The sequence below is a fragment of the Phocoena phocoena genome, chromosome 16 (genome assembly GCF_963924675.1).
Source record: "Phocoena phocoena chromosome 16, mPhoPho1.1, whole genome shotgun sequence".
NCBI classification, from domain to species: Eukaryota; Metazoa; Chordata; class Mammalia; order Artiodactyla; family Phocoenidae; genus Phocoena; species Phocoena phocoena.
The window spans coordinates 33412134-33426541 of NC_089234.1; the positions used below are offsets into that span (position 1 = coordinate 33412134).

Here is a 14408-nt window from a genome sequence, read left to right on the forward strand (position 1 = left end):
GATCTGATTTCATCATTGTAGATCGGTTTTGCCTTTCTTTATACTTCAGATAAGTGGACTCATACACTACGTATTTGTGTGTGTGTGGCTTCTTTAGCCCAACACAGTAGTTTGGAGAGCCGTCATATTGTCTTGTGCATCAGTAGTTTGCCCCTTTTAATTGCTGAGTCATATTCCATTGTATGGATATACCACAACTTGTTTATCCATTCTCCCGATGATGAAGCTGCTACGGACATTCTAATACCATGTGGACATGTTTCCATGTCTCTTGGATGAATACCTAGGAATAAAACTTCTGCATCATAGAGTAGCTGGATATTTGACTTCATAAGAAATTGCCAGACACTTTTCCAAAGTGGTCATATCATCCTGCACTCCAGCCAGCAGCGTGAGAGTTCTGGGGCTCCATCCACATCTCGTGCCCATTTGGTATTGTCAGTCTTTTTGATTTTAGATTCCACCTGTACTTTAATGAGAAATTAAGAATCTGTTGATGGTTTGCAGATATATGACTGTGAACTGGAGGATGTAATGGAATTCGAGGGCCTGACAGACTTCTCAGATACTTTCAAGCTGTATCGAGGCAAATCAGATGAGAATGAAGATCCTTCTGTGGTAGGAGAGTTTAAGGTGAGTAAAATGTGTGTGTATGTCCTGTTTAAAATCCATCTTTATTTTCTTTATAGACCTAGGATAAAGGACAACCAATCTCTGGGTCAGGGACATATCCTCTGACATCTGAAGGATGCTAGAAAATGCTAACAAGGAAGAGGACAGTGGGGTTGGGGGCAGAACACTCAAAGCCATTCTCCGTTATCTTTCTCCCTGCTGATGCCAACCAGCCTTGAATCCTGTAGAGGCAGCCTCTCTAAGCTCTAGTACACATACACACACACACACGCACACGCACACACACACACACACACACACACACACACACACACACACACGTCCCCCGCCCCCTCCCTTTCAGCAGGACCAGTGCAGCACTTTCCCAATCCATTGTCCTTGCCACCCTTCTCATCCACACTCTAGTCCATCTTCCACACAACCAAATCTGATCGCTTAAAGACATCGCCTGAGTTTCCACCGGGTCAAGTCTCAACTCCTTCCAAGGGTTGGGCTGGCCTTTCACAAGCTTCTTGTCTCTCCTGCCACTGCATCCTCTCCAAGCCCCCAAACACACCCTGTCCTCTCACAACTTGGAGCTTTGGGACAACTTCTTCTTCATTCCCTGGATGCCCTTTCTTCCCTCTCTGTGGTCTGACAAACTCCTACTCATTCTTTTAAGCTGGCAAATCCGTGGCAGATGTGCTGTTACTTCCTAATCCTTTCGCATAGCAGACATTGCTCATCAGACCATTTTACCCTACATGTGGTTTCAGAATCCTTCTCATTATAGCTTTCCACCAAGCCATCAGAGATAGCATGAGAGAAACCTATTTAACCCCCTGTGCCAGACTGGATTCCTAGAGTTCGTCTTTTGGCCTCCAGTACCTGGCACATGGTACCATGCTGCTTTACTGAGTGAAAGTAGCTGGAACTAAGACCCACGTGTTCCGAATCCAACTTCAGTGCTTTCTCTTGTACGTAAGCTGGTTTCAAGATAAAATATAAGGCCTCTCAAGCTGGCCTGATGGCTCACTCATTCAGAAACTGCTTATTGTGTCCCTGTTTCATGCCCAGCCCTGTGTTAGGTCCTGGAGATAGAGTGATAAACAAGAAATATTTCCCTCCCTCAGGAAGCTCCCAGTCTAGTGAAGAATATAGACAATAAATAGACAGTGACGACGCAGAGGTCAGTGCTGCAATAGGGGTGAGTGCGGGGTTAGAAGAGAGTGTTAGGAAACCTCTCCAACCCAGGGGCAATCAGGGAGGTTTCCTGGAAGAAGAGACACTTTGCAGCTGAGACCTGAGGGATGAACGGGAGTTTGCCTGGGAGTGGATGGAAGGGGGTTTACAGGGGTGATGCAGAAAAAAAGGGAAATCACCCTGTATACTTTATTGGGTTTAAAAAATAATCATTTTTATTCCTATCTTCAAAAAATGTGCAGAATTTCACTTCTTATCACCTCCTTTGCCATCATACTGGTCCAGGCCACCTCCATGTCTTGCCTAGGTTTTTGCCAGGCCTCCCTACCTCTGCCCTGCCCTTTCTTCTCCCCTGTGATCTATTAAGTAATTACTTTATCATCACTCACTTTCCCCACTGGAAACATGCACAGCACACCATAACTATTTCTTTCACAAAAGGCAGCCCTTCATCCCCCAATCCCACAGCCCCTGTGGCTGCCCCCAGTGTCCTGGGGGAAAGGACACTGCCCCAAGCCCTCTGCCCTGATCGCCCAAGGTCCTGCGAGTACATCTGTGTGTCTCTCTCCTAGGGTTCCTTCAGAATCTACCCACTGTCGGATGACCCCAGCGTGCCGGCCCCTCCCCGGCAGTTTCGGGAACTACCTGACAGTGTCCCACAGGAATGCACGGTTAGGATTTACATTGTTCGAGGCTTAGAGCTCCAGCCCCAGGACAACAATGGCCTGGTAAGAGTTTGGGCGTGGAGCCTTCTCCTATAGCAACGTAATTACAGTCATCCGCCACAGTAATTGTCCTGTTCTTTCTTTCTGGGCTCTGTTATCTCACAAGGGGAAAGATACTCTATCAAAACAATCTGTTCAGGAGGATTGTCCCAGTGGGGATTTATCTCAGAGCTTGAAGGGGCTTTGGAGCCTCTGGTTCACCCTTCTCATTTTACAGACGTGACCTCGGAGGAGAATTGCTTTGTCACTGCTCCCCGCCACTGCCTCCCCTCCAGAGGTGTGCTGGCTGCATGGCGCCAAGAGGAAGCATTGCCCAGACCTGGTCTGAGGCTACCCCTTCTCATCAGGGTGGGAGCGGGTGTGGAGTCTGTCCCAGAAACTGCCTTGAACTGGCACCCCGTGGTGACATAACCTGCTGTCTGTTTTGTCCCCACAGTGTGACCCTTATATAAAAATAACACTGGGCAAAAAAGTAATGGAAGATCGAGACCACTACATCCCCAACACTCTCAACCCGGTGTTCGGCAGGTAACGGGCATTTCCTAACGCTTTTCTGTGGTTCTTTTCTTCTTGGCCTCTGTGCTAAGGATGCAATGAGTGCTAGGCTCTGCTCTAGGCCCGGAAGCTGTGAAACTATGTCTGTGAACTATTCAAATATCCAAGTCGGTGGGGCAGGTAATAAATACGTAAATGCACAAATACAAGAAATTTGTGGAAGTGAAAAGTACCATGAAGAAAACTAAACCAAGTCTGAGAGATTTGCTGTGAGACCTGGAGGGGCGGGGGGCGGGTAATGAGGCCCAGGAGTCCGGAGGGTTTGTGGCTTCTAGACAAGAAGGGTAGGCAGTGACTTACATGTAGTGACAGGTGGTTCTCACTCCCCGATCCTGCTGAGCTCTCTGTTCTGGGATGCTTTGACTCCAGCACTTTGAGCCAGTGTATGTGTTATTGACTCTGTTACCAAAACTGAGAAGGCGGCAGAAAGTGATGGGGTCAGATGTCCTGCTCCCTGTCTTCTGTTCTCGAAGATTTTATTTATGGCTGTGTTGGGTCTTCGTTGCTACGCGTGGGCTTTCTCTAGCTGCGGCGAGTGGGGGCTACTCTTCGTTGTGGGTGGGCTTCTCATTGCAGTGGCTTCTCGTTGCGGAGCACGGGCTCTAGGCACGCGGGCTTCAGTAATTGTGGCTCATGGGCTCTAGAGTGCAGGCTCAGTAGTTGTGGCACGTGGGCTTCAGTAGTTGTGGCACGCGGGCTCAGTAGTTGTGGCTCACGGGCTGTAGGGCGCAGGCTCAGTAGTTGTGGCTCGCGGGCTCTAGGGCGCAGGCTCCGTAGTTGTGGCGCACGGGCTTAGTTGCTCCACGGCATGTGGGATCTTCCTGGACCAAGGCTTGAACCCGTGTCCCCTGCATTGGCAGGCGGATTCTTAACCACTGTGCCACCGGGGAAGTCCCCCAAAGATTCTTGAAATAGCATTACCGTCTTCATCATTGCCATTTTACATCTGTTCTGGACTGTTACACTGATCTCATCAGAACCTTCTGAAGGGTAAGGCGCACCCAAGTGACCTCTAAAGAGGACCGGCTTTTTTCAGCTATAAACTACTTCCACATTTAATAATAGCTACTATTTGCTGAGCTTTTACTGTGGATGTACACTATGCCGAACCCTTCATAGAAAACATCTCAAAAATCTCACAACTCTGAAGGGCTACCCTCACCTGACAACAGAGGAAACGGAGGCATGGAGGGAGTCAGCACCACCTCACCCCACTGCTGAGTGGCAGAGCCGGGACTCACGCCCAGGCCACCTGAATGCAGCGTCTGCAAGGCCGCCACCATCTGGTTTTCACCTCAGTGTCAAACCCGGCAGCTGACAGGGCAGGGAGAAATGGCCCCGCTTTACAGGTGACAGAAACGGCACCAGAGCTGTGTCCACAGAGCTGGCGCACCGGGCAGCCAAGACTTAGGTAGAAATTCCTGACCAAGCCCCAGGCTTTTCCAACACCATTGGTAATGTTTCATATTCCGGGCCAAGCCATCACCTGTAGAAAAATGTTCTTTGCACAAAACATTTGTAAAAACAGTGTTATTTTTCCCCAGAACCCTGCCGAGAAGGAGAACACTTTGTTCTTATTTGACGTGTGCCTGTATTTTAATTTCTGGCTTTATTATCCTGCCCATCCGCTTCTTCTCTACTCGCGTTTGTTGGTGGGTGCCCTTATGCAATCCTTCCCTCTCTTGTGTGTACATGCGTGTGCACGCGCGCACATACACACCCTCTGTGCTGTACACCCCGGGGCCGCGTGCTAGAGCCAGGCAGTGGAAGTAATCCTCTGGCAGGGCAATATGATTGTTTTCCTTTTCTTCCCCTGATCCAGCCCTGAGGTCTAGACAGGAAAAGGCACGCAGGGCAGGAAGGAGGGCTCCATGCGAGGGACACAGGGAAGCAGGGAAAGCCAGCTTTTACGGGAGAAAGGCGGCCCTGTCTGAATCGCTCATCTCGGAGCCAAGCACAAGCTTAATTAAGTGGCAGGAAAAGTCTAGCTTGGAGCCACCCCGGAAGGAAGTGATGCCGTCAGGCTCCGCACGGCCAATCGCCATCTGGTGAACATGCAGACATCACCCCGCCCAGCAGGGTGGAGCCAGGGAGACGCGGTTCTGCAGCCCCTCCCACGGCTGCGGTCCCTGGCCTCAGTCTTCTCCAGGGTGATGTTCTTCTCAACGGAGGCTCTCAGGGATTCCATGAAAGGAATTCAGGAAGGAGCAGCCTTTCCTACGTGCTCGGCCACTGTTCAGCATTGTTAGCCCATAACATTCAATAGGATGTCAGTCTGCCAGAAGATGTTAATTGTGTTCTAAAGAAAGACGTATTCCGTCATCAAACCAAGATGCTTGGGTTAAAAAGATAACTGCAGGACTTCTCAGAACCTTCAATTTGCCCAGAGGAACACCAGAAGTGGTTCTCAAACTTATTTGAGCAAAGAATTCTTTTTCTCAAGGGACACATGTTACCTGTCCCTTGGAATCCAGTAATGGAATTTGGGGGCTCGTGTGGATATGGTGCTTCAGGTGTGGCCATGACTCCAGCACCTTCTATCCTGGGCCGCCTTCCTCCTGCAGGCCCCCACCTGGCTGCAGCAGTCTGGAGAAGTCACTGAGATGTATCTAGGAGGCACCCGAGAAGCTTGTCTCCAGAGCCCCACTGACACATACCCTTCTGCTCAAGAGATGAATACTCCTGGCTCTTTGGGCAAGAACCAGTCCACACACCAGAGTGACAGGAGGAGAAGTGGAGGCACAGTGAGAGAGGAGAGATGCAAGAGGCGTCTCACAGTTTTCTGTCCACAAAGTTTATTGAGCACCTACTATGGGACTCAGCCCTCTGTGTGCAGATACAGAACCGAACCCCACCCATCTGGAGCTTATGCTGTACAGTTATCACCATCTCAGAACTGGCGCCATATTGCTCACCTACCACAGAAATTACTGTTTGATCATTTATCGTTCTCTCAGAAGTGTTTGCATTTTAATACAGATACTATAGAAAAGCCTTCACAAATCAGTGGCAGAGCCAGAGAGCCTGGGAGGAGGGAGGGAGCCTTCTTGGCAGCCTTCTACTTCCCCCCTCCAGACCCTCATGCTCCTGTGGGGTGAGTCCAGGGTGTTCCATGGGGTGGTGGTCTCTGTTGAGGCAGAGAAGGTAACATAGTAGGGGCACAGATATGGGGGCTATAAATCAGGGTGCTTGTGCCTTACTAATCTCCCAGCTGGGTGGAGATGAGTGGGTGTCCAGATAATAGGCATATATGCTAATTATAATATAACTTATAATAATTTATTATTATTACTGTTATAGCTGTTGGGTTTTGAGTAATGCACTCATACCAAATGCTTTCTAAACATTTCTTCCCTTGACCCTTGTAACAACATGGGATGGTAGGGAATATTATCATCATTTTACAGATGAGAAAACTGAGCACAGAGAGGTTAAGTAGCTGGCCTAGGGTCCCGCAGCTGGTAAACAGCAAAGCTGGGGTTCTCGTTAGGCATTTAAAGCCCCGGATCTTCTCCTGAGCAAGTGTACAATCTGTTGCTCTCATTACTAACGGGCACTACTTAATCAAGCACCCCTGCCCGCCGCCACCCACCTGGTTATCCCGGCCATGATGTCCTCCTCCTGCAGCCCTGGCCCCGGCCCGGGGAGTCTTTGTGCAGAACCCTGGTTTGTGTGAGACGCCCGGGTGGGATCATGGAGATTCTAACCTTGCATTTGTTTATTCAGAATGTATGAACTGAGCTGCTACTTACCTCAAGAGAAAGACCTGAAAATTTCTGTCTATGATTACGACACCTTTACCAGTGATGAAAAAGTAGGAGAAACGATTATTGACCTGGAAAACCGATTCCTTTCCCGGTTTGGGTCCCACTGCGGCATTCCTGAGCAGTACTGTGTGTAAGTGTTTGTTGACAGTTTGCTCCATCTAACGTTAATACCTGGGGAAGCTCTGGCGCTCCACCTCAGGGCCTATCTTAACTGAGCCCCTGCTCGTTTGAGTCAGGTAGATACTGTTGTTGATAATAGAATCATCTTAGAGAGAATCAGGACCATAGCATTGCCCATTCACGTTGGCGTCTGTGTACAACGCTGGCCCCTGGAGCAGTGCAGTGCTCTGTGCCGATGGCGCAGGTAGCAGCCCCTGGGGAACCAGTCTCCACTCTCCCATTCTTTGAGCCCCTTCCCTCCTTGATGCCCAGGACAAAGAGCTGGCAATGTCTGATGGCAGGAATTCCCTGCCCCTCCCTCCAAACTGATCAATTCTGTGATGTCCCTCTTTCCCTGAGTGCTAAACAGTGCCTTTCTGTAGTACTGAATGAGATACAGCTTGTGATTTCTAATTTATAAGTTTCCCGATTGTGATTACAGGGATCTCAGTCAAACTCATTTTTTTTTTTTTTTTTTTTTTTTTCAAACTCATTTTTTACAGAGGAGGAAACTGAGGGGCGGAGGGGAGTACCAATTGGCTGAGGCCAAAATGATTGTGGATTTTAGGTCTCTAAATCCTAAATAGATTTCTGGGCAAAAGCGAACGTGTAGAGCACATTCCCCGCTCCCCCGTTAACATGAGAGCACCTATAAGGTTGTGTGTGTATGAATCCAAGAAGAACTTGTGTGCCCTGCGGTAACTCCGGGTGTGGGATATTATTCACAGTTCTGGAGTCAACACCTGGCGAGATCAACTGAAACCAACACAGTTGCTTCAAAATGTAGCCAGATTCAAAGGCTTCCCACCACCTGTCCTTTCTGAAGACGGAAGTAGAATCAGATATGGAGGACAAGACTACAGCCTAGATGAATTTGGTAAGCACGTTGCCATGGATGGCAAGCTGGTTACAAGTTTGCGTTGGGGAGGGGGGTGGACAGAGCAGTACCCTAATACCATAGGGAATTCCGTACACATGACTGTCTAACAAAAGCCCCGTTATAGTAGAGTTTTGCTGTCACGTCAGGTGTCAAAATGGACACGTTTTCTTGTCTGTCTTATGTTTCACTTGACCTTTTTAGGTCATAGCCATTTGAGCTTTGAACACAAAGTTCTAATAATTAACTTATTTCCATGTAATGCATAATTAGCTCAAAAGCGCTCAGATGGTAGTGGAAGAATTTCTCCTCCAATTTTATTCCATCATTCTCCCAGTCCTTCTCTGAGAAGGCTCAGGGATGCTGGGGGCTGGTTTGAAGACTCTGCTGAGTTCACATCTGGCTCACATCCGAGCTTGGGGTCTTGCTCTTTCCTCAGCGGTAATTTATAATGCAATCTGTCCTGACACATAAACAGCTAACTGCATCATGACAGAGACTGAAATAAGCTTACTAGAGCATAAGAGCTGTGGCATGATTCAGTGTTTCGTAGGGAGGAGGGCTTCCTGGAGGGGCTGGCAGTGGGCTGTGGCTTTGAGGGCACATGGGAGAGCCAGAGAAAGCTGAGCCGAGGGCACACGGTAGTGAAAGTGCTTCCTGATCATCAGCTGTTTTTTCTTGACATTGTAAGCAACTGTATTTGCCTGGCTCTCTTAAGAGGACTTGGTCGATATCAGGGATGATAAGACGTTTAACAAACGTTGATGCTGCTGTTACAGGAGAACTTGCAAAAGGGACTGGGAATAAATTGGCAAGCAGCATGGCCCCATGGAGAAGATTACCCCCAACAATTAAACAGTACCCCCAGGAAGCTGTGTCGGTCAGGATTGTTCCAGTTACTTTTGTCACATAACAAATCACCCCAAAAGTTAGCCGCTGAAAACAACCATATTGTTTTACTTTTTTTTAATTTTTATTGGAGTATAGTTGATTTACAGTGTTGTGTTAGTTTCTGCTGTACAGCAAAGTGAATCAGTTATACATATATCTACTCTTTTTTAGATTCTTTTCCCATATGACAACCATTTTGTCTTGCCTATAGTTTTGCGGGTTAGCTGTTCAGGAAGGGCTCACCTGGGCAGTTCTCACTTGAGTTGCTCACGCAGTCGATTGCTCTCGGATGTTGGCCAGGGCTGCAGCCATCCGAAGGCTCGGCTGAGCTGGATGTCCAGGATGGCTCACGCACATGGCTGGTATTTGCTGCTGGCTCTTGGATGGGGGCTTACGTGGAACTGATGACCAGAGCACCTACCCAGGCCTTTCCCGTAGGGTGATCTCTGGGCACCCAGACTCCCTACACGGCTGGCAGCTTCCGCCAGAGCGAGCACCCCAAGAAGACCAGCCTGGCCTTTCATGGCTAGCCTCGGAAGTCACACAGCATCCTTTCTTTAGTGGTCAAATATGTCTGCAGATTCAAAGGGAGAGGACATAGACCCCACCTCCCCATGGGAGGAGTGACAGAGAATTTGGGGACTGTGTTTTTTAAATGCCACAGTGATGCTACCTAGCTACTGTAATAGTTAAACTTACAAATTTCAGTGGCTTAACACAATAGAAGTTTATTTCTCATAAATTCACAACAGGTACTCCTACAGGTGGGTGGCCCTCTTCCAAACAATGCTTCATGGACTAGGCTCTTGCATCTTATAGCTCTGCCCTTCTTCAGCTCAGGTGTCTAAGGTCACTGTTTTCTTCTGCGTCCAGAAGAGAAAGTACACACAGAGGATCCTACATGAGAGGGTTTTATGGGCTAGGTCTTGAAGTGACACACATGTCACTTACACCTACGTTATATTCTAGCCTACCTTGTTTGCATGGCCACACCTAACTGTAAGGGAGTCTGGGAGACGGAGTGAGCCCCTGACACCAATGTAAATAGGGGCTGCTCTCACTTACATATTCTGGAGCGTTCTGGTCTCTTCACTATTGGCAGCCCACAAGTCAGAAATGAGCCTGGTTGGGGCAGGGCTCTTGGTCAGGAGCTTTTTTTTTTTTAAATTAATTAATTAATTAAGTTTTGGCCCTGTTGGGTCTTTGATGCTGTGTGCAGGCTTTCTCTAGTTGTTGCGAGCAGGGACTGCTCTTCCTTGTGGTGCGCGGGCTTCTCATTGCGGTGGCTTCTCTTGTTGCGGAGCATGGGCTTTACGCGCCCAGGCCTCAGTAGTTGTGGCATGTGGGCTCAGTAGTTGTGGCACACAGGCTTAGTTGCTCCATGGCACGTGGGATCTTCCCGGACCAGGGCTTGAACCCATGTGCCCTGCATTGGCAGGCGGGTTCTTAACCACTGCGCCACCAGGGAAGCTCAGTCCGGAGCTATTTCTATCAATAACTCTTTCACAAGCTGGTTTGCACACTGGCACTGCCTGACCATCTTTGCAGAGTCTGGGGTGAAGTACTGCAAATCCCTCAAGGCGATCTGGCTGAACTGTTCCCAGATGCCCATCCCTGTTTCACTGTCCTTCTTTATTGCAGAAGCCAACAAAACCCTGCACCAACACCTCGGGGCCCCTGAGGAGCGCCTTGCCCTTCACATCCTTAGGACTCAGGGGCTGGTCCCTGAACACGTGGAAACAAGGACTTTGCATAGCACCTTTCAGCCTAACATCTCCCAGGTAAAGGGCTCTCTGAACCCCTCATCCACACTCCAAAGGCACTGGTGATAGCTGACACAGACTCGCCTCTTTTATCTTTTTTGGATACTTTTAGATACACACGAAATAGAAATGAAACTCAGGTTAGCTTCATCCCCAAGGGGAATTTATTGTAAGAATTTTCAGGTAACTCACTAAATCCAGACAGGAGAGTGACAGTGACTCAAAACAACCTTGGACCAGGATCTCTCCCTGTCTCTTGTCTGTTTCTCTCTGAGTCTACTTTACCCTGCACTTTTCCTTCCTGTGATCACCTTCCCATGTGTCAGAACATTGTGGATGGTTTCTGATATAATGTAGCCCCATCTACTTCCACATGTGGAAAGGATTGGTTGCCCCAACTTGGCCCATTTGTCCACCACTGGACCACGCAGCTCTAGCCAGGAGGACAGGGATACGGTACACAGGATGGCTCATCACAGGGACCATGTTGATAGTGATAGGGGAAGGTCAATTCCCAGAAGCTGGGGAGCAGTTCCCATAGAAGCAAGGAGAGACATGGAAAATGACAAAATAGTCCATGTAGAAGCTTGTTAGAATGAAGATTTCCAGGCCATGCCTGCAGAGATTCAGATTTAATAAGTCTGGGGTGGGGCAGGGAATCTGAATTTGTAACAAGTATCTGGAGAGGTTCTGATGCAGATGGTTAGGAAGTCGTGCTTTAAGAAATATTTATCTAATGGATGCAAATATCGTTGACACTGATAGCCGAACCGTGGTCTCTTAAAAAGTGACCACAAGGAGCCTGGGCTTACTAGCTGATTTTGTCACTCACTCTTATTTTGTTCCATATTTTGATTTCTTCCTTCTCTAATTATTCTTCTTTCCCCACAAACAGCCCATTTCTCCTTCTCTCTCCCCTCCTGCTCCTCAACTGAATAAAGTCTTAAGACATTACAAAGCGAGGAAGATTGCTCCCTGGGCTACCAATACTTCCATCACCTCTGCCTACTGCATTGGACAGACTCCGGCTAGGTCTTAGGAGACGCCTGGACGCCTAATTTCTGCAGTGTGCTTGATGTATAATAGACCCTTGAGCCCTGGAGATTAGTGGGAAGAGAGTCAGGATCACAGTAAAATATATCCCTTTTCAAGAGCTTCAGCTAATTCATTTTGACCACAGTGCATTAGGAAACCAGCCTAGTGGTTTCCTTGGCAACCTTCTTAAAGACCAGTCTGTTTTTGTCATGAATGCAGAGTCTACAGAACATCCAAAAACAGTTTGGGGAATTTAAATTGGTTTGTATCGTTGATACAGTGTGTTAGTGGCATTCCTAGCCTGTCTGGAAGAATACTCCAGTCAGATATACGGACCTGGTCTGTAGCCGTCAAAGACTTGAGTGGGGCCTCACCAAGATGGCGCCACAGGTGTCGGTCCAGGCTCTCACTCTCCCCCTTCCTGCAAGCTCCCTCTCAGGCGGTAGACACTAGCAAGCCAATGCAGGGAGTCCTCAATTTGGGGGGAGCAGTCATGTTCTTGTCATTGTTTGAGTCTCTCCTTCGAAAGTGCCATGCTGTAAGTTTTTCTTTTACAAAATTAAATAGTTTTAAATTATGTTTATTTTCTCTCTTAAGGTAAGTGGAGAAACCCTTGGGTGTCACAAAACTGGGACTGATTTCAAGTAGGCAATGTAGAGTGACAGTGGGAAATCTGTTCTGAGTGTGAAGGGCCCAACGTTTAGGCATTGTAAGAGGGCGTGTGTGTGTTGGGGGTTGTGTTAGCATTGGGAAGCCCCTCATTTTATTAACCAGGGAAGACTCAGACTGCTACAGGTAGGTACATGCAGCCATCAGAGACTCCTGGGAGAGAATGGGGGGTGGATGGCCTAAGTGACACTGAAGGTATAAGATTCATCTTGGTTTCTTCTTTTACTCCATTTTTGTTTGCCTTCCATATGGACTAATAAATTAGGAGGCCTGAAGAACTAGTTTCACCTAAGACGTGTGAAAGAAAATTGTAGTCTCTACCACCCATAGTATAACTTCATTTCTCTTTTCATTTTTGAATGGCTTAGGGAAAACTTCAGATGTGGGTGGATGTTTTCCCCAGGAGTTTGGGGCCACCAGGCCCTCCTTTCAATATCACACCCCGGAAAGCCAAGAAGTAAGTAATCTTGAGACCCTGCTGTATCTTACTGGGGTCTTGGTTCAGGACCAGGAAAAAAAAGCACTTTCAAAATGTGCTCCTTTCAGATACTACCTGCGTGTGATCATCTGGAACACCAAGGACGTTATCCTGGATGAGAAAAGCATCACAGGAGAGGAAATGAGCGACATCTACGTTAAAGGGTAAGAAAGACTGGCATGGAAGAGCATGCCAAACTCGGTGAACAAAGCAGACTCTCTCCTTCATGAGTGTTCAGTATTGAAAGTGTCTACTAGAGGATCCTTGGTTATTTGAAGCTATTCTATTTCATTAATGCAATCTGCTCAGGAAGCTCTAGGGAGACAAAGGGAGAGAGAACAGAAAGAGAAGAGAAACCTGTGTGCATGTTGTTTATGAACAGAGGCATCTGATGCCTGTAAGAACTGATACGTGTTTCTTTTCTAAGAAAGTGGGTTTTGTTCAGTTTATTAAGCAGATTTGTTATGAGACTTTTTAGTCATGCAGTTCATTTTTACTCATTTTTAATACCTTGAGTAACTAGCCTTAGAAACAGAAGTAGAGCCTCCAAAGTCTCTTTTAAAATATATTTTAGGGCTTCCCTAGTGGCGCAGTGGCTGAGAGTCCACCTGCCGATGCAGGGGACACGGGTTCGAGCCCCGGTCCGGGAAGATCCCACGTGCTGCAGAGTGGCTGGGCCCGTGAGCCATGGCCGCTGAGCCTGCACGTCCGGAGCCTGTGCTCCACAACGGGAGAGGCCACAACAGTGAGAGGCCCACGTACCGCAAAAAAAAAAAAATATATATATATATATATTTTATTACCAGAAGTTAATGTCCATGGAAAAGAGGAAACATTAGCATAATTTTTTTTAACCACAAAACCTTATTATGCTTTATTTCTTGTATTAACCCTTGATCAAAACCAAGAGCATAATCTTGAAACAGAACTTGGTAAAGATATGCCTTTGGCACCAAAACGTTAAATTATTATAAAATCCTGAAAAAGTATTTGTTTCTTATCTTGATCAGTCACTGCTTTTTTTTCTAAAAAGAGAATGCACTTTCCAAAAATTGAGCCAGTAAATTAGCTGTGCTTCTCTATCTCTGAAGCTTTCTTTTTTTTTTTTTTTTTTTTTTTTTTGCGGTACGCGGGCCTCTCACTGTTGTGGCCTCTCCCGTTGCGGAGCACAGGCTCCAGACGCACAGGCTCAGCCGCCATGGCTCACGGACCCAGCCGCTCCATGGCATGTGGGATCTTCCCGAACCGGGGCACGAACCTGTGTCCCCTGCATCGGCAGGCGGACTCTCAACCACTGCGCCACCAGGGAAGCCCTCTGACGCTTTCTTTTCCTCCTTTTTATTCCACAGTTTTAGTTAAATTCATACACATCTGGTTGTTTGCTCTTCCAGTTTTTTTATTAAAGGTTACCATTAGTCAAGATAACCTTTAGTAATTAGCTGCTACAATTGTTAGATTTATTTCTCCCCATTAAACTGTTGGATTCATATAGAAGATTTTATAGATCTTCTCCCAATCTGTTTCCTTGCTTGTCCTTGATTTACTTTAATTATGATTACGTTTTTTAATACAGCAGGCTCTTATGTACACTAATATGTATAAAATAAACTAATATGTCAATCCCAATCTCCCAATTCATCCCACCACCACCACTCCCATTAGCATAATTTTAAG

At 47.4% G+C, this 14408-nt stretch overlaps 1 protein-coding gene across 2 annotated transcripts in view; it reads left to right on the plus strand.

Annotated features, from left to right (window-relative positions):
• MYOF (myoferlin) overlaps positions 1 to 14408 on the plus strand; it is a 157710-nt gene that overhangs the window by 129606 nt on the left and 13696 nt on the right. For both annotated transcript variants that reach the window (XM_065893870.1, XM_065893871.1), the window contains 8 exons: positions 508 to 633; positions 2388 to 2543; positions 2977 to 3068; positions 6822 to 6992; positions 7750 to 7898; positions 10431 to 10570; positions 12625 to 12713; positions 12803 to 12898. In XM_065893870.1, coding sequence (XP_065749942.1) covers positions 508 to 633; positions 2388 to 2543; positions 2977 to 3068; positions 6822 to 6992; positions 7750 to 7898; positions 10431 to 10570; positions 12625 to 12713; positions 12803 to 12898 — 1019 coding nt within the window. The remainder of the gene's footprint in view (positions 1 to 507; positions 634 to 2387; positions 2544 to 2976; positions 3069 to 6821; positions 6993 to 7749; positions 7899 to 10430; positions 10571 to 12624; positions 12714 to 12802; positions 12899 to 14408) is intronic.